The sequence below is a fragment of the Pseudorca crassidens genome, chromosome 19 (assembly GCF_039906515.1).
Source record: "Pseudorca crassidens isolate mPseCra1 chromosome 19, mPseCra1.hap1, whole genome shotgun sequence".
In the NCBI taxonomy this organism is placed as follows: Eukaryota; Metazoa; Chordata; class Mammalia; order Artiodactyla; family Delphinidae; genus Pseudorca; species Pseudorca crassidens.
The window spans coordinates 42,520,314-42,548,218 of NC_090314.1; the positions used below are offsets into that span (position 1 = coordinate 42,520,314).

General features: G+C 42.6%; 1 protein-coding gene and 1 long non-coding RNA gene across 6 annotated transcripts; one reads left to right on the forward strand and one right to left on the reverse strand.

Annotated features, from left to right (window-relative positions):
- Positions 1-4,487: 4,487 nt before the first annotated feature.
- Positions 4,488-9,359, reverse strand: LOC137211992 (uncharacterized). Of its 3 annotated transcripts, none has more exons than XR_010937311.1 (3): positions 9,175-9,358; positions 8,238-8,352; positions 4,488-4,580 (listed from the first exon to the last, which is right to left on the reverse strand). It is a non-coding gene; the product is annotated as an uncharacterized lncRNA (long non-coding RNA). The 3 variants fall into 3 exon arrangements; XR_010937312.1 differs by lacking the exon at positions 4,488-4,580 and adding an exon at positions 7,663-8,023 and having other exon boundaries at positions 9,175-9,359; XR_010937310.1 differs by lacking the exon at positions 4,488-4,580 and adding an exon at positions 7,663-8,030.
- Positions 9,360-9,504: 145 nt separating this feature from the next.
- On the forward strand, positions 9,505-26,720 carry MRPL45 (mitochondrial ribosomal protein L45). 3 transcript variants are annotated; one of them, XM_067717469.1, is made up of 8 exons: positions 9,505-9,663; positions 10,554-10,731; positions 11,143-11,260; positions 15,188-15,286; positions 24,405-24,453; positions 25,351-25,500; positions 25,847-26,020; positions 26,226-26,720. In XM_067717469.1, the coding sequence occupies exons 1-8, from the start codon at positions 9,598-9,600 to the stop codon at positions 26,310-26,312; spliced, it is 921 nt and encodes a 306-aa protein (XP_067573570.1). In that variant the 5' UTR covers positions 9,505-9,597; the 3' UTR covers positions 26,313-26,720. The 3 variants fall into 3 exon arrangements, with proteins under 3 accessions (XP_067573570.1, XP_067573572.1, XP_067573571.1); XM_067717471.1 differs by lacking the exon at positions 25,351-25,500; XM_067717470.1 differs by lacking the exon at positions 15,188-15,286.
- Positions 26,721-27,905: the final 1,185 nt, after the last annotated feature.

Sequence of the window (27,905 nt, forward strand, 5' to 3'; positions counted from 1 at the left end):
ATCTTTATTCCTGTCCTGCCCCTAGGTTCTTCATAACCATTTTTTTTTTTAAGAATCCATATATATGTGTTAGCATACGGTATTTGTTTTTCTCTTTCTGACTTACTTCACTCTGTATGACAGACTCTAGGTCCATCCACTGGGTACCTCATATTTAAAAAGATATTGATGAACCAGTGTATGCCCGGGGAGATATCAGGTTGGAAAAGATCCAGTAACTTACGTGAGGAATAATTTGATGTAGTTTAAAGATATTAAATATTGGGGACTTCCCTGGTGGCGCAGTGGTTGAGAGCCTGTCTGCCGATGCAGGGGACGAGGGTTCCTGCCCCGATCCGGGAAGATCCCACATGCGGCGGAGCGGCTAGGCCCATGAGCCATGGCCGCTGAGCCTGCGTGTCTGGAGCCTGTGCTCCGCAGCGGGAGAGGCCGCAACAGTGAGAGGCCCACGTACCGCAAAAAAAAAAAAAAAAAAAAAGATATTAAATATTGGGAAGAAAAGACTAAGGTGGATAAAGAATTGATATCCTCAATTAGCTGTGTTTTTGTTTTTTGTTTTTTTAAGTACGGGCCAACAACACGAAATTGTCAGTATCCAACCATCTTGATCTATAAAAATGCAATTTCGGGCTTCTCTGGTGGCGCAGTGGTTGAGAGTCCGCCTGCCGATGTAGGGGACACGGGTTCGTGCCCCGGTCCGGGAGGATCCCACATGCCGCAGAGCGGCTGGGCCCGTGAGCCATGGCCGCTGAGCCTGCACGTCCGTCCGGAGCCTGTGCTCCGCAACGGGAGAGGCCACAACAGTGAGAAGCCCGCGTACCGCAAAAAAAAAAAAAAAAAAAAAAAAATGCAATTTAATTTGGGTCAACCGAATAGAAGATGATGTCAACTCCTTTTGTAATGCTGCAGAGGGCAAATGAGAATCAATGGTTGAAAGAGGGAAGCAAATATTACATCAGCACAGGAAGGAATCTGTCACAATCAGATGCTCAAGAACAGAATGAGCAGCCTCACAGAGTTCTAGGTTCTGTCTCATTGAGAGAGCCCAAGCAGAGCTGGGTGACAGTCTGTTAGGAATATTTAGCATTTTCTGCATTCAGGTGGGAGACTCTCCATGATCTGGCCTGAGCATCCAACCTCTCTACAGTACAGAGGCAACACACGAGACCACTGTGACAGCCACCCTGGCCATCCTGTGTTCTCACATTGCTGTGTCTTTGTGCATGTCAGTCCCTTGCCTAGAACTGCACATCTCCTTGCTATGTACCCTGCAAATTCCTACTCATCTCTCCAGATGCAACTCAAGTGTGGCTCCACCTGAACTCTAAATGGTGTGTCATACTCTCTTTTATACCTTGTACCTTGTGCTTACTTCTACAGTGGGACTTGTTCTTTTGCAAATGTTTTGTGAACTTCTCTCTTTCCTACTGAATGTGAGCTGCTTGTGGGCCAGAAACATGTCTCTTTCATTTTCCATGTTCCCAGTGATTAGAGCAATGTCTTTGGATGCTCAATATTCACTAAATGAATGAGGCTGGATGTTTTGATTTTACATATATGTATACATAAAATAAAAATTATTACACATATGCATTTTGAATCAAATGTTAATCAAAACTAACATCCTTACTATGTGTAATACACATTGAAATTTTATTTTTAATAAATTTATTTATTCAGTTATTATTTTTGGCTTCATTGGGTCTTCATTGTTGCACGCGGGCTTTCTCTAGTTGCAGCTAGCGGGGGCTACTCTTTGTTGCGGTGCGCAGGCTTCTCATTGTGGTGGCTTCTCCTGTTGCAGAGCACAGGCTCTAGGCGCACGGGCTTCAGTAGTTGTGGCACACGGGCTCCGTAGTTGTGGCTCGCGGGCTCTAGAGCGCTGTCTCAGTAGTTGTGGCGCACGGGTTTAGCTGCTCTGCGGCATGTGGGATCTCCCCGGACCAGGACTCAAACCCATGTCCCCTGCACTGGCTGGCAGATTCTTAACCACTGCACCACGAGGAAAGTCCCACATTGATATTTTCTATTTTATTCATTTTAAAAAATGGAAGCCATGATCTAGGTTCCAAAATTAACTTGGGTTCCCAGCCTTACACCGAAACACACTGAACTACAGGGTCAACAGCAGGGATTTGAACAGAAGATATGAGAACTTGATAGAAGCTACAGGCCTTCTTGCCAGAAAGATGCATATATGGACTAAACTGACATTCAATTTCAGAGGCTTCCTGGACCCACTGAAGTCCTTCTGTACATCACAGGTTATGAGAAAGTTCCTTCTAACGCTGCAATCTTATTTTTGAGACGCATTAAAGTAGTCTAGGAACATTTCGGAGTTGTCCATACAGAAAGCAAAAAATTGGAAGGGAGGTACATAAAGAACAAAGAATAGAGGGAAAATTCTGAGATGGGATAGGCAAGACAGATAAATACATGTGAAAGGTAAAGGAATGGGGTACAAAATAAATCCTGGCTAAGGGTTAGGAGGAAGGGAAAGGTAGGTGCTGCTAGGCCAGGGTTTTAGGCCTGTGGAATCTGACATTCTTTCCAGACAATGGAGCTTGGGGTTCCAGCCCTGTAGCTTTCTTCTCCCCTCCCTATGGCTCACTATTCCTCCCTCCCATTTTTAGGCAGCCCTTATGGAAACTCTGAAACTCTTTTTCTCTTTTCTTCCAGATGGGAAGCTCTGGCAGAAAGAATGTTTTGGCCTGTGTGCAATGACTCCATTCTCTCTGCCAAGGGATAAAGCTGAAATCTGCTTTCTTGGAAACCAGCTCATGTCTTTAGGAAGCATGACCCTAGTTAGGGAGCAACTGGGACCTTTGCGTAAAGGGGAGATAAGAAAATAATTTTCAGCATCCACTAGTATGGTGACACACAAGGATAGTAGGATGTGACCACCAACAAATGATTTAAAAATGGAATCTCCTGTCTCTAAGATCTAAGCTCACACAGACTACTATATTGGGCTTCTTTGAATCTTAAATAACTCTAAAGTGTTTTCAACAATCTGTCAGGGAGGCAACAGACATGCAGCTCACATTTTCACAGGACAAACAGTGAAAGGGACATGTATGAGGTCTAGAAGCATAATACAATTGACTTCCTATGGAGCCCTCAGGAATCTGGAGATTTTAAGAACTTTTGTGAGGTCCAGGGCTTCCCTGGTGGCGCAGTGGTTGAGAGTCCGCCTGCCGATGCAGGGGACACAGGTTTGTGCCCCGGTCCGGGAAGATCCCACATGCCGCGGAGCGGCTGGGCCCGTGAGCCATGGCCACTGAGCCTGTGCGTCCGGAGCCTGTGCTCCGCAACGGGAGAGGCCACAACAGTGAGAGGCCCGTGTACCGCAAAAAAAAAGAACTTTTGTGAGGTCCAGAAAACTCGGAACATTACTATAGTCCACAACTAGACTGAGGTAAAGAGAATGGAATTTGGGGTGGGGTTAGGTAACCTGAGTTAGTCCCTAGATAGGCCCCTGACTCACTATGTGATAATGGCTGGTCACTTCCTGGCTCAGTGTTCCAGTCCCCGTCCACCCTTTCCCGGGGCCCTTTCCCTGCCCGAGAGAAATAAAACCACAACTTTATTCTTTCTTGAGAAAGTTAACCATGATTGTTTCTATAAAGCTATCTGGAAAATAGCCGATCTCTTAGGGCAGCATTATGAGATGATTTTGTTCATTTTATAACCAGTGTAACCTCCTGGGTGGTATATAAAGCCATGAAGGTGGCAAACGTCTTATTTGTTGTTGAGATCCTCACATGGGCATGGAATAAATAAGTGGTCTGCTGGCCTCTTCTGCCTCTTCTGTCTTTTGGGATGACACTGTTGTGTAGTAAAGCCCTCTGGAGAGAGATCTGGGAGATAACTGGGTAACACCCAACTAAGTCAGGGAATGAGTCAGGGCTCAAGGACTCGATACCAACCTCTCCCACTCCTGCCAGGAAACCTCTGGGGTGAGACAGAGATGAGAGAGGAGCCGAGGGGCGGGCCTCACAGCAGCCTGCCCTGGGGCCTCTGACTCGTGGTTTCACCCTGGTTTGCCCTGCAGCTGTAACGTGTCTGCTGACACGCAAGCCCTGACATGCTCGTCCTCCCCCTTTCCCAAACTTCTGCTCAGTCTCAGAACTGTCATACAGAGTGAAGTAAGTCAGAAGGAGAAAAACAAATATCGTATGTTAACACGTATATGTTGAATCTAGAAAAATGGTACAGATGAACTGGTTTGCAAGGCAGAAATAGAGACACAGATGCAGAGAACTAACGTATGGACACCAAGGGGGAAAAGCCAGGGGGGTGGGGGTGGGATGAATCAGGAGATTGGGATTGACATGTATACACTAATACGTATAAAATGGATAACTAATAAGAACCTGCTGTACAAAAAAATTAAATTCAAAAATAAAAAAGAAAACGCAGGGCAAAATACAAAGGACTTTTTGTCAAGGAGGTGACGAGGAAGTAGAAACTGAACTTGCCACTGAGGAAACCAGGATAAGGGAAGGGCAGAAGAGTGCCATGGCTGGGCTGACACAGAGAACAGGCTGAGCAGGACCAAGCAGCACTAGCCTGGAATCCTGTAAGACTCAAGAGCAAAGTGGCAAAAAGTCACATTTCTTGTGTGGAGGTACTCAGTTCTCATAAATCCCTCAAAACCATTCCCAGTTTGTGGCAATTCTGAGAAGTCTCCCCTAGCGAAAAAACAATTTGAGGCACCTACCGTGTACCAGTCATATGTTTTCACATAGGATTTCACTTAGTGCTTACAACAGTCCTACAAGGTAAGTTTTATTATCCCCATTTCACAGATGGGTAGACTGGGCCTCAGAAGACTTAAGGAATTTGCCCATAGAGTTTGGACCTGGCCAGTTGGATTCCCCTATACCAAGCTGCCTTTGATTTGAAGTCAAATCAAATCAAAATAATGTCAAAATAGTAGAGACTTCTTAAGCCTGCCAGGAACAGTAAGGAGCAGACCAGGTAAGGAACAATGAATGGAGACCCCTAAATCTCTGAACGTAGGTACTTAAAAACCCTGAATTGCTGGGTTTGCATAGGCGTCTATGCAATCTGAGATCCCAGTGAAACCTTGGTACCCTCTAGTGGAAGCTTCCTGCATTCACACAGCTTTCCTGGCTTCAACCGCGAAGAGCTGGAAAGGAAGCCCTCACCCAGCCACTGGAGAGCAGCCCCAAAGAATGGCCAACTGGAAGATACATGTTTGTATGTCAGGGCCCATGGAGGGTAGAGGAAAGAATACAGACCAGAGGGAAGGTGTGCTGAGCCATTGGTTCACAAGGGTCCCCAAAGGGAGTCCTTGTTAGGCCTTTGTGCATTATTAATAGGAGCTCAATACACATCAATGGGGGCTGTAGGTTTTTAGGGCTCAAGAGAGTGATTTTTTTTTTAATGGGGGAAATTAGTGATCAGAGATGCAAAGTGACTCCCAAGGCCACAAGGAAGTCAATGTCAGCAATGGTGAGACTAGAACCCATGTCTCCTGCCTCCCAAACCAGAGTTCTTCCCATTGTATCACACTTCCCATTTTTTGGGAACCCAGCCTATAAGAACAAGCTCCCAGGCTCCTGAATCTCATGCATACAACCCTGCAGGCATTCCTGGAGCTTCTTCCCCAAGTTCCCAGTGCCAAGATGTCAGATTTATTTCTGTCTCCCTCCTCCCGCAGAGGTAATCCCTGGGAATGGAAGTGGGTTAGAAACAGATTACTCTGATCCAGGGGCTTTGTTTTCTCCTCCCTGAACGTGGTGGGGTAGGGGAGGGCCCGGGGTGGGGGAGAGGGGAAGTCACAAATAGCCTGAAATTCCCTTTTAGGATTATCACTTGATTGAGCCAGCTGGGGCGAAAGCGGAGCAAGAAGCGGGGAGGGATTAGTTCTAGACCTAGCTTGAACAGCGGGGTGCATGGGCTTCTTTTCTGGCTGAGCCAGGATGAGCAATATCTCTTCCTTAACATACCTTTAGAAATAAAGAGGCTGAAGCAGGCAGCAAAGGATAAAGGAAAAAGCCTTTGTCTTCATCAGCAGGGATGAATGCAAGGATGGATGAGACAGAAGAGCAGCTAGAAGAAAGTCATGCAGCACAGAAATAAGGAATCACTTTTGGGCATGGAAACAACCTTCATTTCAATGGTTTTAACTTTAACAGAGCCGAGAACTGCTCCCTAGAGGAAAAGAGCTAACACACATAGGGCTTCCTGAGGATCTCCAATTCATATCCAGGTTATGGGCTCTTGTGCTTTAGGAACACTGCACTGGGGTGGACTCTGGGACTGCCAATGTTACCTGTGTCCGGCATAAAGAGCAGACACTTACTAGGACTCTGCTAGGCTCCATATATCCCTTCCACGGCTATCACGGGGCTTGGAAGCAGTTACGATAACTAACCAGAGTGGGAACATGTATTAATTCATTTAATGACTTAGTAACAATTCTATGAGTTAGGTACTCAATTACCCCTTCTCTATGGTGAGGAAAAGAAGTGGAGCTAAGATGTACACTCAGGCACCACTATGTGAGAGTCATAGATAGTCAACTCTCCTAGTGACAAAGAAGCTCTGCTAACATTGTTAGCTAAAGATCAGTTGAGAACATTTCTTAGAAAGTCAGAATTCTTGGTTTCTTCTATGTCACCTTATCTTGGACAATTCACTTCACTTCCTTTGCTCTTCACGCGCTCTCTCAAGGGAGGGAAGTAAAACATAAACACATGGCAAGCCTATCACTAGCTTCAATCGAAGTATCATATTGTTTACGGTAATCAATAAACATACTGTAATCAGATTCTTCCAATTCTCCAGAAGGATCTTCCGTGTTCAAATCAACAGTGCTTCTCCTAGAATGTAGACTACCAGGCAGAATTTCAGAAGTTCCAATATTTGATATCATCTGCCACTGAGAGGGAAAAAAATCCAAATACAGTACATATCCCACTGCTCATGGGATATCCCATTTTCTTTGGATCCATTTAGAAATTTCAATAAGACGAGTGATTCCAGGAACCCCCCGTATTTGGGGAAACAGGAAATCAACTTTGCCCTCTGCCTCATCATATTTTATCTGGGATTCTACTGATCCACTTATTTTTTTCCCCCCATGATCACTTATTGAATAAATATTTGAGTGTCTACTATGTGCAAGACTGTTTTTTTGCAAGGTTAAGCCCCTAACCACCTTATTCCTTCCTCTAGTTACACAATGAGTTCCCTTCTCTTACTCTTACTTTGCTTTTTCTGAAATGTGAACTACTTGGGTTGTAGGATTACGAAATATCCTTTTCGTGTTAACTTCCCCAGGCAGACAACTCCCAATTTTCCATGGAGTTAATGAGATAGGAAGATAATACGAATTTTCCAAAACAGCAGCTAATAAAACCCACTTATAATTCATCTCAGAATGAATTAAACAAGATTGACTTCCCTTATTATTTCATCCAGGTTGATATGGAACAAGTTTGCATTCCCTGAGAAGCTGACCAGAAGGCAGGCAGAGATGATCTGGGATGTGTTGGCTACCATGTGAGGCAAACATAAAACTCAACAGTGAAGCAGATAATCCCAGAAAGACTATATCAGTGTTCTGTATTAATAACCACTCATCATGGATTGGGGTTTCCCCACTTTGTCAGGAAAACCAGTAAAAAAAAAAGTTCATGTTTTATTTTCTGGGGCATAGAGTAGATTGACAAGACTCTGTTAAGAAATAATTAGATACATCTTGGGACTTCCCTGGTGGTCCAGCGGTGAAGATTCCGCACTTGCAATGCAAAGGGCACGGGGTTCAATCCCTGGCTGGGGAACTAAGATGTCACACAGGGTGGCCAAGAAAATGTTAAAAAAAAGTAAAAATTTAAAAAAAAGAGAGGGCTTCCCTGATGGCGCAGTGGTTGAGAGTCCGCCTGCCGATGCAGGGGACACGGGTTCCTGCCCCAGTCCAGGAAGATCCCACGTGCTGCGGAGCGGCTGGGCCCGTGAGCCATGGCCGCTGAGCCTGCGCGTCCGGAGGCTGTGCTCTGCAATGAGAGAGGGCACAACAGTGAGAGGCCTGCGTAGTGCAAAAAAAAAAAAAAAAAAAGAGAAATAATTAAATATATCTCATTTAAATGCTTAATATGTATTCTTTAATTATCACATATGTATAACACCTAATTTCGTGTCACTATTAATGTATCATGCTATAGATTCTATGCTATGGCTAGGACTTGTGGGGGAATTCTTACCCTTGAAGAATATACAAGGACTTCCCTGGCAGTCCAGTGGTTAAGACTCTGTGCCCCCACTACAGGGGGTGCAGGTTCAATCCTCAGTTGGGGAATTAAGATCCCACATGATGCCCTGCGCAGCCAAAAAAAAAAAAAAAGGAAAAAAAAATCAATGTGTGTGTGTGTGTGTGTGTACACACACAGTATAGTTAAAAAGTCAAGATTTAAGACATGAGATCCCTAAACTCAAAAGTAATCTCTTTCCTTTGATAGTCCTTAGCATTTTATTTGGACCTTAGTAGCTATTCTATTTCAACCTGTACAGCCCATAGCTCTCAACTCACTGCAAAATACCACAGGTAAATGCTCAATAAACGTTGACAGAATGAGAAAAAACCCAAGGGTACGTATGAAAAGTGTTTGTCATTCAACGATGATTACAGCACTGGATTTTCCAGGATGACGCCAACAACATGAATCCTTTAACCACTTAATGTGAAGCAATACAGCGTAGTATTCAGTGCATGGGTTCTGGAGTTTGCTTGAACCTGAATCCCAGTTCTGCCAGTTATTAGCCGTGCGACCTTAAATAAATTACGTACTTAATTTCTATGCAACATCATATGTAAAAGGAGCATATTGCTCGTTTGTGGTGAAGACTGAGTTAATATATGTAAAAAGTTTAGAAAGATGCCTGGCACCCGGTAAACAATTTCTAAGTATAAGCTATTTTTTGTTAATAAAAATATTATTGTGCCTCATATTATTATGCCTCTGTCCCAAAATGGTAAACAGATAAATACTTTTGTCAGTCCACGTGTCTTTTGCTTCAATAAACATAGTAGTCATTAATTTCCTTAATTTGCTAGTAAGAAAGAATTCTTCATACGGTACAGATTGGTAAAACTAGACCTCCGGATTAAGGTTACCCAGAATATCGAGGTCGGATACAGACCCAGAAACTAGTCATTTTTGCCCCTTCTAGGATCCAAGAAGGCACTGAAGAAAAATAGTCATCTCAGAAGGGAAACATCTTTTCGTTCACAAGGTGCAGCAATGCCCCACTCTTACTCGAATGCGGCAACTCCTGACAGCCAGGAAGTCCGGCGCGCAGGCGCAGCTTCGGCTGCACGCCCCGCCTGGCGCGTGACAACCGTGCTTCCACCCTACCCCCAACGCCGTTTTACTGCGCATGTGCAGCCCAACTCCCCCACCACCACCACCCCGGACGTGTACGTGCGCGTTCGCGCCACTCACACTTCGGCGGCGGGCGCGTGCCCTGGAAAATTCCACTCCCGAGCTAGCTCCGCCCTATGCACCTCTTTTCCGGCCCAAGGCTTTTTACTGTCTCCATCCCGGCTGCCTTTGCGTGAGCAAAATGGCAGTCTCCTTGCCGCGGGATTTGTCTCGCTTATCCAGGGCTTTAGGATGGTGGTCTCGGCAGGTGGGTAGGGACGGGGTAGATAGGAGTCTAGGGGCTGGAGGGGAACAGAGTGCAGGGAAATACTCGCTTTGCAGTTGTCCTTGGTGAACTTGGACGTTACAGGTCGTACCTAGGCTAGGGAAGAGTTGAGGTAGACGAGACATAACTACTTAACTATGTGGCTGAGTGGGGAGAGCCTTGGTAGGGCCATGAGAGCGGGCAAGTTCTCGGGGATTAAGTTTCTCCGGTTTGGTCTGGGTCTGACTGGCCTGGGGGTGTTAAAGGGGAAGAAGTTATGGTTGGAAGGTGCGTTCGCTTCCCGTTGATTTTTATAAATGTTCTTAATTGAACAGTAGCTTTAAAGAAAGGAGTCTCGTACCTGCCTGAACAAACCTCGTGGTCAGAGAGAAAGAGACCTGGCCTTTGAAGAGCTTATTGATCAGTTGGGAGCTAGAACGACAGAATAAAGTTTACATTGAGGCTCCCAATAGAATGAGCAGAATGGAATCTGAGTAAATGTAGAGGAGATGCCAAGAAGAGGACTTTTCTTCTGCTCATTTCAGTATCGGGTTGGTGTTTAAGTTCCCCAGCAGACTGAGCGTTCTTTGAAAGCAGAAGCCTTGCTTTCATTAACTCTGCATCTCTAGGAGTTGGCACAGTCCTATACTATGGAAAGTACTAAATAAAGGAAAGCCTTTAGTAAACGTTGAATGGTGTTAGTAAAAGGTGCTTACTGGCTTTTAGTAAGAGACACCATAATTGTTAAGATAGTTGTGCATTTTCCCCCATGATATGTGGCTTTGTAATTGTTCCTAAGGCATTCTTTGGATGTGCCCATTCTATCTTTGCTTACAGTTTGTACAAGATTGATTTTTTTCCAGGTTACCTAACCTTTTTCTACCATCCTCCAGCCAGTCCTGGTGACTCAGTCCACAGCAGTATTTCCAGTGAGAACTAAAAAACGTTTCACACCCCCTACTTATCAACCCAAATATAAATCAGAAAAGGAGTTTGTAGAATATGCCCGGAAAGCAGGACTGGTCATTCCTCCAGAACGTTTGGAGCGTCCCATACATCTGGCCTGTACAGGTGAGACATGGTATTTCTGAGACCCTGACCCAATCCCCTTCTGTCAGAGATCTTGGAAAGTGGAATGATTTGGAGTATGAATGATAGCATTTAATTAACTACAAAATCGGTTCAGTCTCAATAATTTGTATACGTTATATTTCATGAGGTCATCTTTGATCTTGTTTTCACACTGTTCCTAGAAGACCAGGGTAAAATTTCTCCATTCTGTACAAGAAGAAGCTGAGGCTCTAAGAGAAGGCTGAAATGATCTTATTCTACTTTTTCTAATGCAACACGATTCCCTTTACATGGAAGTCTATTTTGTTAGTGTATTTTGTATCCAGGAGCCCTCCCAATTTTGTATGACCTCAGGATGACTTTTTCTCAATCTTTCAATGCTTTTTTAGTTTTCTCCGTCTCTCTTTACAGCTGGTATCTTTGACGCCTATGTTCCTCCTGAGGGTGATGCCCGAGTGTCATCTCTTTCTAAGGAAGGACTGGCACAGAGAACTGAGCGATTGAAGAAGAATGTGGCATCACAATTATCGTAGGTGTCTGAGACAGCTGGGAGTCAGTATTAGAATGAAAATTTCTTGTTGCTGCTTAATCCAGAGAGGTCATCTTGGGTTAATTGTGTTGCCTGTAACTCCCTTGATAACTTGACAGTATATTCTTTCTCTGTAATAGAGCTAATGTATAATATGGGCATCTCAACCTTGATTGTTCGTTTTTGTCACATCATTTAGGAAGTTCACATTGAAGTTTGTAGGACACTTTCTGGATCACATATTTTAAAATTTAAAGTAATAGTAAGAGAGAGCATATTTTTATGAGAAATACCTTAGAGTTTAAACTTAAGAGAGTAAGAAAAGCCAAAAAGGCTTAAAAAGACAGACGTGTTCTGGGGAGCTAACTGGGCTTTAGTTAAGGAGCAGAGCCAAAACTTTCTTCTTAAAGAGACTTGCAGTATCTGTCACTCTAGCTCTAACTGTATCTGAATGGTAGGTTCTTAGGGTCATATATAGATCTCTATGCACAAGTATACTGAGTCAGTGTTAATTCTTCATGTGGCCATAACCTACTTCTCTAAATACAGGTCTTATCACATCAACTCTTCTGTCTCAGACTCCTTTGTGGCTCCCTGTTATCTGAAGAATAAAATCCAAATTTCTTCAGTGGTATTCAGGGCTTTTTATAATTTGTCTCTTGCCTTCCTCTCCACCATCATCTCCTTATTCCATTTTTCTCATCCTAAACTTTAACCTTTCCAAACTAATTGCCAGTTCCTTGACAAATGTTGTGCTGTGTCTCTTTGCACATCCTTTCCTTTGCCTGAAAAATGTCTTTTTCTCTCAAGTATTGTGTCTGCTTTTTTTTTTTTAATTAATTAATTTTTATTTTTGGCTGTTTTAGGTCTTTGTTGCTGTGCGCGGGCTTTCTCTAGTTGTGGTGAGCAGGGGCTACTCTTCGTTGCGGTGCGGGGGCTTCTCATTGTGGTTGCTTCTCTTGTTGCGGAGCGTGGGCTCTAGGCGTGCGGGCTTCAGTAGTTGTGGCATGTGGGCTCAGTGGTTGGCGGTGCACGGGCTTAGTTGCTCCATGGCATGTGGGATCTTCCCGGACCAGGGCTCGAACCCGTGTCCCCTGCATTGGCAGGTGGATTCTTAACCACTGCGCCACCAGGGAAGTCTCACTTTTTTTTTTAAATAAGAAACTCCCAATCCTTCCCTCCCCCAGCCCCTTTGGCAACCACGAGTCTGTTCTCTATGTCTGTGAGTCTTTCATAGATATGTTCATTTGTGTGTGTGTGTGTGTGTGTTTTTTTTTGGCTACACCACGCAGCATGTGGAATCTGAGTTTGCTGACCAGGGATCAAACCTGTGCCCTCTGCAGTGGGAGCGCAAAGTCTTAACCACTGGACCGCCAGGGAAGTCCCTGTGTTGTATTTTAGATTCCACATATAAGTGATATCATATGGTATTTGTCTTTCTCTTTCTGACTTACTTCGCTAAGTATGATAATCTCTGTCTGCTTTTAAGCCTTCTCTGACTCTTTTTGGAGCTGCCTTTGTTATAATTGTAACTGTATGCATATTCTTACTACTTCTGATAACTCTGTATTGTGATGATTTCCTCTCATGTATTTCTCTCCTAGCCTAAGAGCTGTTTGGTGGAAGGTTCATGATGATGATGAACAGAACACAGGTGGTTTTATTATGGAGTTATTATCTAGGAGAGGAAACCAGTTATTAAATACTGATTGTATACAAATAATTACAGATACGGTGAAGTATGAGTGCTGTGGGAACATATGGCAGGGAAAGATAACTTGGTCTGGGAGTTAAAGGTAAGCTTCCCTAAGGAAATGACATTTAAAGCTGGGACCTAAAGGGTTGCTTGGAGTTAGCTGAGTAGAGGGGTATAGTGAGGAATAGCATTCTAGGGAGACAAAACAGTACAAGCAAGGCTCTGAGGTGAAAAGTGCAAAGGAGTGGATTTTATCACATGCTTTTTCCCTGATTGTTGAGATGATCATGTGATATTTGTCCTTTATTCTATTGATATGGTATATTGCATTAATTGATTTTTTTAGTGTTAAACCAATCCTACATTCCTGGGATAAATTCCACTGGGTTATGGTGTCCCCCATCCTCTTAATATAGTTATAGTAACACTTTGATTAGATCAGAATTCCCTGTTTACATTATAACTACGAAAATGCTATTGACAGCAGAGTCATGCAGCAGAGTCATGCAGAGTCATGCAGTCATGCACATTATTATTACATTTCCTGCATAATAGTTTTTTTTTCTGGTGTCGTGTCTTTTTTTCTCATTTGCTTATGGAACCCCTGGTTGTGTTAATTTTCTCTCAGTACATAGAAAACGTTAACTATTTTATCAATCCCATCTTCAAGAAGAAAGCCCTCCTGGAGCCTTCTTACCTATTTCGGTCTGGATTGATCCCTCTTTAGGCTCACTGTACATCGTGGGATCCACTTTTATCATCATCCTGATACTCCTTTTGCCTTGCTCTTGTATGTATTCCCTGTGTCGTGGATTTTACCTCTCTCTCTCATGGTTCATTCAGTTATTTTGGTGGCACACATTCCCCAGCAGCTTCCTGAGAACGGGTGGATGGTAGATAAATGAGATCTTGCAAGGCTAAGGAAAAGTCTTTTTTTAGTCTCCCACTTCATTTATAATTTTCCCAGGTATAGAATTCTGGGCTGGGAGTCATTTTTTTCTCAATTAAAAGCACTGCTCCATTGTCTTTCTAACTTCCTTTTTTTTTTTTTTTTAAATATTTATTTATTTGGCTGTGCCAGGTATTAGTTGCAGCACGAGGGATCTTTGTTGTAGTGTGCAGGATCTTTACTTGCGGCATGTGGGCTCTTTTAGTTGCATTATGTGGGCTCTTAGTTGTGGCATGCAGGATCTAGTTCCCCAACCAGGGATCGAACCTGGGCCCCCTGCGTTGGGAGCGCAGAGTTTTAACCACTGGACCACCAGGGAAGTTCCGTCTTTCTAACTTCTAATGTTGCTAGTTAGAAGCCCAATGTCTTTCTGGCTCCTGAGCCTCTGTATGAAACCTGTTTTTTCTTTCTTAGTGCTTATAGGATGTTTTCTTCGATGCCAAAATTCTGAAATTTCACTATGAAAAGCTTTGGTCTTTATTTTTTTATTTATTTTTTTAAATTTAAATTTTAATATTTGGCTGCATTGTGTCTTTGTTGCTGCGCGCTGGCTTTCTCTAGTTGCAGTGAGTGGGGGCTACTCTTCGTTGTGGTGTGCGGGCTTCTCATTGGGGTGGCTTCTCTTGTTGCGGAGCACAGGCTCTAGGCGTGTGGGCTTCAGTAGTTGCAGCATGCAGGCTCAGTAGTTGCGGCACTCGGGCCCTAGAGTACGTGGGCTTTGGTAGTTGTGGTGTGTGGGCCCTAGGGCACGCGGGCTTCAGTAGTTGTGGCGCATGGGCTTAGTTGTTCCGTGGCATGTGGGATCTTCCCGGACCAGGGATCGAACCTGTGTCCCCTGCATCGGCAGGTGGGTTCTTTTTTTTTTTTTTTTGTGGTACGCGGGCCTCTCACTGCTGTGGCCTCTCCCGTTGCGGAGCACAGGCTCCGGACGCGCAGGCTCAGCGGCCATGGCTCATGGGCCCAGCCGCTCCGCGGCATGTGGGATCCTCCCGGACCGGGGCACAAACCCATGTCCCCTGCATCGGCAGGCGGACTCTCAACCACTGCGCCACCAGGGAAGCCCGGCAGGTGGATTCTTAACCACTACACCACCAGGAAGTCCCAGCTTTGGCCTTTCTTTAGAATGATTGATTTAAGTGCGAGTTAGAAGGTTGAATTTACAGGACTTGGCACATTCAAAAATCAATTATTGAATAAATGGACAGACATTAACGGACGTAAAGTAAGCTGTAAGTTATGGAAAAGTCTTCTTTAGAAATGATTCTCATGCTTAATTTTACAGAATCCGGAGGATAAGAGAAAGTGATCCTAATTTTAAAATAAAGGACTTCCCTGAAAAAGCCCAGGATATCTTCATTGAAGCTCACCTGTGTCTAAACAAGTACGTGAACTCCCTGTCTTATACCCATTATGTTCTCAGCAGCTATTATTCTAGGCACAGGTTTTTTTTTTTTCTTCAGGTAAGAGTTCTAGAGTGGGAGATGTTCCTCTGTGGGAAATTGGAGCCTGGAGCTGTCCTTGACTCCTCTCACTGCTTCTGGGAGTTTTCACCATTTGGTCTGGCTCAGCTCCACTGGCAAGTGTTGAGACTCTGCTGAACGGCTGCTATTTTCACCCGCCTAATCCCTAATTCATCCTGACCCTTCTTGTGTGTTTGTCTTGTATATGTACATTTCCTTTCCTTAATTGTTTTGAATAAGTTTCTTTAAAAATTTTCCAACTTTTTCTTGATTCAACCAAGGGAGAAAAGTCAGGGCTGCTAGGTAGATGAAAAATCAACATGAGGGGCCTGGAATAACCTTAAGTACTAGTCCTTGGACTGTTGCCGACATTCTTTGAACTGTAGCTTGCTGTGGCTAGGCTTCAGGTAGGATCCCAAACCTATACTCTCAAATCCATTAATTATTTCTTTTTACTTTTATTTGTTTAAAAAAAGTTTTTAATTGTGAAATATTTCAAACATGTAAAAAAATACCTTGCAAGGTAATAGATGTTTACATTTTGCCATATTTGCTTCTGAATGCCTAATTGGGGGAAGAGACAGGGATAAAGCATTATAGATACAGCTAAAGCCCCATCTCCCCATTCTTTTCCTTCCTAGAAAGAACCACTATCTTCCCTATTATTCTCATGCACATTTTTATACTCACCACATGTACATGTGTATAAACAATGTACAGTATTGTTTAATGTGTTGTGAAAATTTACATGAATGATGTATTTTTCTGAAACCTGCTCTGTTTATTGTTCAGTGTAGTTTTTTTATATTTGATATTTTTTTCCTACCACATTATTTTTTGCATTCTAGTTACCATGATTTTTCTTTGTTTCTTTTTTTCCTTTCATTTGTGGTATTGATATAATTTCCTTCCAACTTTTTTATTCCTTCCACTTGTTTGGAACTATTACATTCTACTTCTGTTCTTATAATAGTTATTAAAATGTTTAGCATGTATTGTTGATAATATCACAAGAAGCTTCAAACACTTGAATTTCAGTCACTGCCTCATACATCTCCTGTGTTATTGTTATTTAGTTTTTTTAAGTTCTACCTTGTTGTTATTTCACTTGCATTTTTTTTTTAACATCTTTATTGGGGTATAATTGCTTTACAATGGTGTGTTAGTTTCTGCTTTATAACAAAGTGAATCAGTTATACATATACATATGTTCCCATATCTCTTCTCTCTTGCGTCTCCCTCCCTCCCACCCTCCCTATCCCACCCCTCCAGGCGGTCACAAAGCACCGAGCTGATATCCCTGTGCTATGCGGCTGCTTCCCACTAGCTATCTACCTTATGTTTGGTAGTGTATATATGTCCATGCCTCTCTCTCGCTTTGTCACAGCTCACCCTTCCCCCTCCCCATATCGTCAAGTCCATTCTCCAGTAGGTCTGTGTCTTTATTCCTGTCTTACCCCTAGGTTCTTCATGACTTTTTTTTTCTTAAATTCCATATATATGTGTTAGCATACGGTATTTGTCTTTCTCTTTCTGACTTACTTCACTCTGTATGACAGACTCTAGGTCTATCCACCTCATTACAAATAGCTCAATTTCATTTCTTTTTATGGTTGAGTAATATTCCATTGTATATATGTGCCACATCTTCTTTATCCATTCATCCGATGATGGGCACTTAGGTTGTTTCCATCTTGGGGCTATTGTAAATAGAGCTGCAATGAACATTTTGGTACATGACTCTTTTTGAATTATGGTTTTCTCAGGGTATATGCCCAGTAGTGGGATTGCTGGGTCATATGGTAGTTCTATTTGTAGTTTTTTAAGGAACCTCCATACTGTTCTCCATAGTGGCTGTACCTATTCACATTCTCACCAGCAGTGCAGGAGTGTTCCCTTTTCTCCACACCCTCTCCAGCATTTGTTGTTTGTAGATTTTCTGATGATGGCCATTCTGACTGGTGTGAGGTGATGCCTCATTGTAGTTTTGATTTGCATTTCTCTAATGATTAATGATGTTGAGCATTCTTTCATGTGTTTGTTGGCAGTCTGTATATCTTCTTTGGAGAAATGTCTGTTTAGGTCTTCTGCCCATTTTTGGATTGGGTTGTTTGTTTTTTTGTTATTGAGCTGCATGAGCTGCTTGTAAATTTTGGAAATTAATCCTTTGTCAGTTGCTTCATTTGCAAATATTTTCTCCCATTCTGAGGGTTGTCTTTTGGTCTTGTTTATGGTTTCCTTTGCTGTGCAAAAGCTTTGAAGTTTCATTAGGTCCCATTTGTTTATTTTTGTTTTTATTTCCATTTCTCTAGGAGGTGGGTCAAAAAGGATCTTGCTGTGATTTATGTCATGGAGTGTTCTGCCTATGTTTTCCTCTAAGAGTTTTATAGTGTCCGGTCTTACATTTAGGTCTTTAATCCACTTTGAGTTTATTTTTGTGTATGGTGTTAGGGAGTGTTCTAATATCATTCTTTTACATGTAGCTGTCCAGTTTTCCCAGCACCACTTATTGAAGAGTCTTTTCTCCATTGTATATCCTTGCCTCCTTTGTCGTAGATTAGTTGACCATAGGTGCATGGGTTTATCTCTGGGCTTTCTATCCTGTTCCATTGATCTGTATTTCTGTTTTTATGCCAGTACCATATTGTCTTGATTACTGTAGCTTTGTAGTATAGTGTGAGGTCAGGGAGTCATCAGTGCCTTATAGTTTTCTGCATACAGGTCTTTTGTCTCCCTAGGTAGGTTTATTCCTAAGTATTTTGTTCTTTTTGTTGCAATGGTAAATGGGAGTGTTTCCTTAATTTCTCTTTCAGATTTTTCATCATTAGTGTATAGGAATGCAAGAGATTTCTGTGCATTAATTTTGTATCCTGCAACTTTACCAGATTCATTGATTAGCTCTAGTAGTTTTCTGGTGACATATTTAGGATTCTCTATGTATAGTATCATGTCATCTGCAAACAGTGACAGTTTTACTTCTTCTTTTCCAATTTGTATTCCTTCTATTTCTTTTTTTTCTCTGATTGCTGTGGCTAAGACTTCCAAAACTATGTTGAATAATAGTGGTGAGAGTGGACATCCTTGTCTTGTTCCTGATCTTAGAGGAAATGCTTTCAGGTTTTCACCATTGAGAATGATGTTTGCTGTGGGTTTGTCATATATGGCCTTTATTATGTTGAGGTAGGTTCCCTCTATGCCCACTCTCTGGAGAGTTTTTATCATAAATGGGTATTGAATTTTGTCAAAAGCTTTTTCTGCATTGATTGAGTTGATCATATGGGTTTTATTCTTCAGTTTGTTAATATGGTTTATCACATTGACTGATTTGCATATATTGAAGAATCCTTGCATCCCTGGGATAAATCCCACTTGATCGTGGTGTATGATCCTTTTAGTGTGCTGTTGGATTCTGTTTGCTAGTATTTTGTCGAGGATATTTGCATCTATATTCATCAGTGATATTGGTCTGTAATTTTCTTTTTTTTGTAGTATCTTTGTCTGGTTTTGGTATCACAGAGATGGTGGCCTCATAGAATGAGTTTGGGAGTGTTCCTTCCTCTGCAATTTTTGGAAGAGTTTGAGAAGGATGGATGTTAGCTCTTCTCTAAGTGTTTGATAGAATTCACCTGTGAAGCCATCTGGTCCTGGACTTTTGTTTGTTGGAAGATTTTTAATCACAGTTCAATTTCATTACTTGTGATTGGTCTGTTCATATTTTGATTTCTTCCTGGTTCAGTCATGGAAGATTATACCTTTCTAAGAATTTGTGCATTTCTTCCAGGTTGTCCATTTTTTCCAGGTTGTCCATTTTATTGGCATAGAGTTGCTTGTAGTAGTCTCCTAGGATGCTTTGTATTTCTGCGGTGTCTGTTGTAACTTCTCCTTTTTCATTTCTAATTTTATTGATTTGAGTCTTCTCCCTCTTTTTCTTGATGAGTCTGGCTAATGGTTTATCAATTTTGTTTATCTTCTCAAAGAACCAGATTTTAGTTCTATTGATCTTTGCTATTGTTTTCTTTGTTTCTGTTTCATTTATTTCTGCTCTGTTCTTTATGATTTCTTTCCTTCTGATAACTTTGGGTTTTGTTTGTTCTTCTTTCTCTAGTTCCTTTAGGTGTAAGGTTAGATTGTTTATTTGAGATTTTTCTTGTTTCTTGAGGTAGGCTTGTATAGCTGTAAACTTCCCTCTTAGAACTGCTTTTGCTGCATCCCATAGGTTTTGGATCGTTGTGTTTTTATTGTCATTTGTCTCTAGGTATTTTTTGATTTCCTCTTTGATTTCCTTAGTGATTTCTTGGTTATTTAGTAACGTATTGTTTAACCTCCATGTGTTTGTGTTTTTTATGTTTTTTTCCCCTGTAATTGATTTCTAATCTCATAGTGTTGTGGTTAGAAAAGATGCTTGATATGATTTCAGCTTTCTTAAATTTACTGAGGCTTGATTTGTGAGCCAAGATGTGATCTATCCTGGAGAATGTTCGTGCACGCTTGAGAAGAAAGTGTAATCTGCTGTTTTTGGATGGGATGTCCTATAAATATCAATTAAATCTATCTGGTCTGTTGTGTCATTTAAAGCTTGTGTTTGCTTATTAATTTTCATTTTGGATGATCTGTCCTTTGGTGTAAGTGAGGTGTTAATTTACCCCACTATTATTGTGTTACTGTCGATTTCCTCTTTCACAGCAGTTAGCAGTTGTCTTATGTGTTGAGGTGCTCCTATGTTGGGAGCATATATATTTATAATTGTTATATCTTCTTCTTGGATTGATCCCTTGATCATTAGGTAGTGTCCTTCCTTGTCTCTTGTAACATTCTTTAAAGTCTATTTTATCTGATGTGAGAATTGCTACTCCAGCCTTCTTTAGATTTCCATTTGCATGGAATATCTTTTCCCATCCCCTCCCTTTCAGTCTGTATGTGTCCCTAGGTCTGAAGTGGGTCTCTTGTAGACAGCATATATATGGGTCTTGTTTTTGTATCCATTCAGCAAGCCTCTGTCTTTTGGTTGGAGCATTTAATCCATTCACATTTCAGGTAATTATCGATACATATGTTCCTATTACCATTTTCTTAATTGTTTTGGGTTTGTTTTTGTAGGTCCTTTTCTTCTCTTGTGTTTCCCACTTAGAGAAGTTCCTTTAGCATTTGTTGTAGAGCTGGTTTGGTGGTGCTGAATTCTCTTAGCTTTTGCTTGTCTGTAAAGCTTTTGAATTCTCCATCAAATCTGATTGAGATCCTTGCCGGGTAGAGTAATCTTGGTTGTAGGTTCTTCCCTTTCGTCACTTTAAATATGTCATGCCACTCCCTTCTGGCTCGTAGAGTTTCTGCTGAGAAATCAGCTGTTAACCTTATGGGAGTTTCCTTGTATGTTATTTGTCATTTTGCCCTCGCTGCTTTCAATAATTTTTCTTTGTCTTTAATTTTTGTCAGTTTGATTACTGTGTGTCTCAGCGTGTTTCTACTTGGGTTTATCCTGTATGGGACTCTCTGTGCTTCCTGGACTAGGGTGGCTATTTCCTTTTCCATGTTAGGAAAGTTTTCGGCTGTACTCTCTTCAGATACTTTCTCAGGTGCTTTCTCTGTCTCTTCTCCTTCTGGGACCCCTGTAATGTGAATGTTGTTGTGTTTAATGTTGTCCCACAGGTCTCTTAGGCTGTCTTCATTTCTTTTCATTCTTTTTTCTATATTCTGTTCCGCAGCAGTGAATTCCACCATTCTGTCTTCCAGGTCACTTATCCGTTCTTCTGCCTCAGTTATTCTGCTATTGATTCCTTCTAGTGTATTTTTCATTTCAGTTATTGTATTGTTCATGTCTGTTTGTTTGTTCTTTAATTCTTCTAGGTCTTTGTTAAACATTTCTTGCATCTTCTCGATCTTTGCCTCCATTCATTTTCCGAGGTCCTGGATCATCTTCACTATCATCATTCTGAATTCTTTTTCTGGAAGGTTTCCTATCTCCACTTCATTTAGTTGTTTTTCTGGGGTTTTATCTTGTTCCTTCATCTGCTACGTAGCCCTCTGCCTTTCCATCTTGTCTATCTTTCTGTGAATGTGGTGTTTGTTCCACAGGCTGCAGGATTGTAGTTCTTCTTGCTTCTGCTGTCTGCCCTCTGGTGGATCTATTGATGTTCTTATTTCATACATTGTTTTCTGATTTCCTTTAGTTCTTTGTCCATGCTTACCTTTATCTCAGTGAGCGTAAGTAGGATAGTTGATTTAACGTCTTTGGCTAATAATTCCAGTGTCTGGGCTTTCTCAGGGATGGTTTCTGTCAAAAATTTTTTTCCTGTGGATGGGCCATACTTTTGTATTTCTTTGTATACTTTGTAATTTTTTTTGTTGAGAACTGGACATTCTGAGTATCATTATGTGGTAACTCTGGAAATCAGATTCCTCTGCTTCTCAGGAATTGCTGACTTTGCTCATCAGTGCCACTGCCATCCATTTGTGACTTTTCCAAACTAGTATTGCTAAGTGTGTATTCTTTGTTGTGGGTAGTCGTTGAAGTTTCTGTTCCATCATCTCTGCAATCAGCCAGTGACCTGACAAAGATTTCCTAAATTGTCTGGCTGAATAAAAACAAAACAGGTGTTCTTGGTCCTTTATCCCTTTAAATCTGTTGGTGGGAAAAGCTGCTGCAGCCAGCAGGGCTGAAACCATGACATCATTTGCTCTGGTCTCTCTGCAATCCACCAACCTGACCAAAATGTGCAACTCAAATTTTTGGAGGGAGGGGTCCCTACTGCCTGCCCTTGCGCCAGCCATCCACTCCAGGAACACAGGCTACTATCCCCACCAGTAATGGCAGGGTTGAGGGAAAGAGGAGGGTAGGTGGTTTGCACATGTTCTTAAACTCAAGATCACTGGCTTCTCCCTTCGTCAAGCACTTCCCTAGTTGTTATAGGTGTCCAGTCAACATCCAGAGTTCTGAAATTGTGGTTCTGGTTATTTTTTCTAATTTATCAGTTGTTTCAATGGAGGGACCCAACCCTAGTGCTTCCTCCTCTGTCATTTTGGTTGACGTCTGTGTCTGCTGATTTTGCTAGCTTCCAGATGTTTTGTAATGTTTCACTGTGAGCTCATCTGCAATGGAGAGTTTTTCTTCTGAGGGAATTCCAAACAACCTAAGTTATGAATATGATCCCAGAGAGGTTTTGGGGTGTTTCTGCCAGATACTCTAGGGATATCCTTGGCCAGGTGTCAGTTTGTTTTTTTGTTTTGTTTTTTTTGGTTTTTTTTGCGGCACGCGGGCCTCTCACTGTTGTGGCCTCTGCCGTTGCGGAGCACAGGCTCCGGACGTGCAGGCTTAGTGGCCATGGCTCACGGGCCCAGCCGCTCCGCGGCATGTGGGATCCTCCCGGACTGGGGCACGAACCCGTGTCCCCTGCATTGGCAGGCAGACTCTCAACCACTGCACCACCAGGGAAGCCCAGGTATCAGTTTCTATGTTAATTTCTTAGCTTAGGAATTCTTACATCATACAGATACCATAAATTCTGTGTCCACCTCTGGGTATAATGTGGACTTAAGGCTTTAATTTTTTGTGGGAGTTTTTAAAATTTGTTTTTTAGACACCCCCACCCCCACCCCAAGCCCTAGAGTGAGGGAAACTTTATATCTAGGTTGGTGGACTATTTTCTAATTTCCCTTTCCTGCAGGTACAGGACTCTTTTTGAGGGTCATAGCTTTATGCAGGGATCTCAGTTCCAACTCCCTGTCCTTCCAGCATCCAAGGTTTTAGGAAAAGTCAAGCTCTAGCCATCAGATCCTATTTCTAGATCCCTAAATCATCTCTGTGCTGTTGTGGTATCAGGTTGTATTCTTTCCATTCTGCTTTTAACTCACTCTTCCTTTCTGGCATCTAAGAACTTACCTTCCTTTCTTGTGAACTAGGCTAGAGATTTTAAAATGTGTGTGTGTCTATGTGTATTATATTCTCTCCAACCTTTCTGGATGTTTATAGTGGGAGCAGTTTCACATAAGCTCAGTCCATTATGTTGCCCAAAGCAGATGTCCTCCTTTTATTTTTCAGGGTAAGTTCTATTGCAAAATACTGAGTGAATTCATAAAACGGGGAATTTATTTCTACTGAAGATTTCTAGGCCAGGACAGTGACAAGGAAGAATTTATTCTGAGGTGGCAAGCATGGTGGTTGTGGTAGCTGTCACCACACCTCAGTCTAGTCTAGTTTAGAGCTACAGTGGGGGAAATGACTTGGAATCTTTTGTATTTGGAATAGAAGTGGAAGGGAAGCAGGTAGACAGAACTAATCCATTACCCACTGTGGGATTAGAGACACAGTTTTTCAAAGGGCAAAGACTTAAACTGCTCAGAAAGTATTAAATTGTGGGGAAAAGTCATGAATGTGTATCTGAAAGAAACTAATCTGTGGTCTTAGGTTTATTTGAAGCCCTTCAGTTAGGACCCCTCCTAAAATCTTACATGTACAGGAGCTGGGGTTTGCCAACTATTTTCTTACTGTTACTGCATAGAATCAGCATAACTAGATCACTCTGGCAGCAACAAAGATGGGGCGGGGGGCAGTTTTATGTAGAAAAGACCAGAAAAAACAGATGGTTATCTTTTGGCTAGGTTCAAAGATGAATGTGTAAGAAATAAGGCTAAGCAGTCGGTATTGATGGTGTGTCCATGGTAAGAGGAGATAAATTGAGCTTTTGATGGTTATTTGTGTTGGATTTTGTTCCAACTTAGAACAAAAATCAGTCCCCACATCCCAGTGAGGGTTTCTTGCCCATCTCAAGGAGGTACAGTAATTTCAGCGAAATTGCTTTCTGCTCCTGAGATTCAAACATAACTTTACGCTGCTCTTAGATCTCACGGTTTTCCGGTAAATCATGTTGTTCTTCATCTTTGGACTAGGACCAGGACTTAGTATATTACCTGGCTTATAGTAGGTGTGCAGAAAATGTTTATAAAAATGAAGGGAGTTGTTTTCTATTTTCAGGGCCATTTTCAGCTTTCATACACAGTATCATAAAAGCAGGAGGAGTCAGTGATAAATATCTCTTTCCTTTTTAGCTCAGACCATGACCGGCTTCATACCTTGGTAACTGAAAACTGTTTTCCGGTAGGTTCTTATCTTCCTTAGAACTGTGGGACCCCTGAGTAGACAGATTCTAGCTATCCCCTCTGATTTTCTTAAGGATCAGTTTTGAGAGTACAGGAAGTCTAAGGCAAAAGCTGAAGTTCCATTATTTTTGGCTGAATGATGACGACTTGATATGGACTCTGGTAAAGGCCACACAGGTGAAGAAAGAAGAAGTCCCTCAGCAAGCAGTACTGAGACATACCTATATGTCATACCTGTCTAGACATACCTAGACAGCCCTGCACATACCTATACTACAGTAAAGGATTTAACCAGTGTTCGTGAGGCTTACATTGTGTGATAACAGGGGTGCTAGGTACTCTGGGAGACCCCTAACAATGAGGACTTGGTGGTTCAGTTAGAGGTTCAGGAATAAGAACTTCAGTTTCTATCAGTTTTGCTTCATCTCCCCAGGGACAAGTATCGCTATCCTAGTCTTAGCAGGTTAGCCTTTATAAAAGGCTATAAAATTCCTAGAAAATCCCACCTTTCATTGCCAAAAGGTGAGAGGAAAAAAAACCAAACATGTGCAGTCAACAGAAGTGCATGCAATAATGAGCAGATTATGGACGTGTGTAGGAGGGATAATGGGGTATTAGGTAAGCTGGCAGGTTGGAGTGTGGCCTTCATTGATTTGGAGAAGGGTCCTCAAGGAGGTAGGTGGGTCTTGAGTTGTGATTTAGAAATGGAAAGAGAGTTGTTGTGAGGTGAGCATGAGCAGTAGCTTAAGGTGAGAGAAAATAAGCACCAGAGAGCATTTGATGGGAAACGTTGCATGTTGACTGTGGTATTGCAGGAAGAGCAAGCGTGGAAATAAGCTCCAACTTCCCTACAGGGAGGGAAAAATCCAGTTGAACTATTCTCCTCTGCCCTCAGGACATGGTCTGGGATATCAAATACAAGACCGTCCGCTGGAACTTTGTAGAATCTTTAGAGCCACCCCAGGTGGTGCAGGTTCGCTGTTCAAGTCTGCTGAACCAGGGCAACGCGTATGGCCAGGTCACCATCCGCATGCACACCCGGCAGGTAGAGGCACCAGTCTGCTTTCCTCCCAGCTTTCTTCACTCTCAGGTTGGGCACCTCCCTCTGATTTCTGGGTACAGCTGCCCGGGACTCTGAGTTCTAAGGAAAGGTCTGTCTTACCTTGTCACTGCACCCTTCCCACTGCTGGATGTTAGCTGTACTAAAACAGGTGTGGGGATATTCTTCCCCACCCTTCCTGGACTCCCTCCCACCTCCTTCCACCACCCCGCCCCCCCGCCCCCCAGTCAAAAACCCTCTAAGAGTAAAGTGTCAGTGGTTGATCTGTTAGTCTAGATTCAGAATTAAACAACTCTGAGGACTAACCGACTAGATGTGCTTTCATTTTCAGACTCTGGCCATCTATGATCGGTTTGGCCGGTTGATGTATGGACAGGAAGATGTGCCCAGGGATGTCCTGGAGTATGTTGTCTTTGAAAAGCATCTGGTGAATCCCTATGGGAGCTGGAGAATGCATGGCAAGATCATTCCCCCATGGGCACCCCCTAAGCAGCCTATCCTTAAGGTAAAGCAGCTTGCATGGTTTAAGACATGGCATTCTAAGCCACTCCTGTTGGGCTCCACCTAGTGGACAGAGAGGGTGATGCACCACCAGGAAGAGGAGTCCTCTTGTTGGCGGTGGGCATGGAGGTGGGCATGGAGGCGGGCATGAATCTCTTAGGTAAGCCATGGACTTGGATAGTAGATAACTCAGTATCCTGCTCTTTCAGACGGTGATGATCCCTGGCCCCCAGATGAAACCTTGGGAAGAGTATGAAGAGCCACAAGGAGAGGCCCATAAGCCTCAGCTAGCGTGATGGCAAAAGTGACTCCTCGGGTGAAGCGTGGGTGGTGATGTGGCTGGAAGCTGTGAAGTCTGGGAGTCTGGGAGCTGTGAAGTCATCCATTTTCTTCATGCTGTAGAAAGAGCTACCTTTGTTCTCTCTTGCCCTGCTTGGATCTTTTTAGCAGTCTCATCCTCAGTAACCACTACTGATGGTTGGGCCCTAGTGGGTTGGTCCTGTGCACAGCAATGGACCTACTTCTTCTTTTTTTAATCTTATATCTAGCTTCTAACTCCAGATGAAAAACAGTATGTTTCAGAGAACATCTGATACCAGCTTTTCTGGCAGCAAGAACTGTCAGGAGCAAACTGGCAGAACTTTCTTTCTAATTACAGGGCAGGATCAGAGTTTGAAATAAAACACTATCAGGTATTGGACAAATGTGGTGGGTTCTGTATATTTCTCCTGGTTCAGGATGGAAGTAGACCAGCCTTCAGAGGGCAGAAGTGGAAGTTATCTTAATTGTGAGTGATGTGACTTACAGGAAATCCAGACTTGGGAAAAATAATTAGTGTTTATTAAAGTGGCGTCATTTAAGAGGGTCTTTTCGCATACACTGACTCACTGAATCAATATTTGTATTTCATAGATGAATGTAAATCCAAAGAAATCATTTAGCCCTCAGCCTTTGGATTTTGTTCTTAATTATCAGCTGCATCCTGGTGTGATCCCAGGAAGCGTTAGAGGAGGAAGGGGCCATGGTAGTGTGGATACATTTGGGAAATCCATCAATAAGACTTAGTTCCCTGATTTCTAGCACCTTTTGGAGATGGTGACTTTTTTTCCATCCCGAATTTGGAGGCAAAGATACCAGAATATGGACCCATGTAGAGTGAAGCAGCCCAGCCCCTTCTTGTTCCTTAGCTCAAGCTGGGGGAGGATGTGGGACTTCTCATGCTCATGTCCTGGGTCATCTGAGGTATGACAAGGGAAATCACTGTCCCAGCAGCAAGCTCGGTTTATAGTACTATTCCTTTGATCAGCCCATGAGGGCTCCCCTTAAAAATCAGGACCTTAATTCTTGTGTTTCTGTTTTTCAAATCTAGTATTTTCTTTTAAGGAGTTTATCACCTGGGTTAAGGATTAATCTGTTCTGACCTTGTCTTGAGAGTAGAGCCCAAAGAAACTGGAATCAGGTTGAGAATAACCTGACCCCTCAGTCTCTGTAAAGCTACCATTTCAGCAAAGCAGCAAACAGACCAGGCCTCCCTGGGGAAAACTGATGTTTTAATAACAGCTGCTGAGTGCTGACCATAGACACAAGATGTGTATGCTTAGGGAAGAGGCAGCACTAGTAGGTTAATCCACAGCAGCCACCCTCATCGTGCTACTTAGTTTCTACCCTTTTGGCTTAAAATGTACATCAGTTTCCAGCATTGTTGCCCAAGTGAGGTTTGATCATATCCTATTTGCCTGAGCCCTGGATTAAGGCAAAATGAGAAGGGAAGTGCTTTGAGTAGGATCCACAGCTGGGGAGTATGGAGTAAGGGGAGGCAATCCTGGGAGGGTAGGGAAGCAGACACAAAGCGCACTTAATGGCTAAACGACGTCTTGATTTCTCTGAAT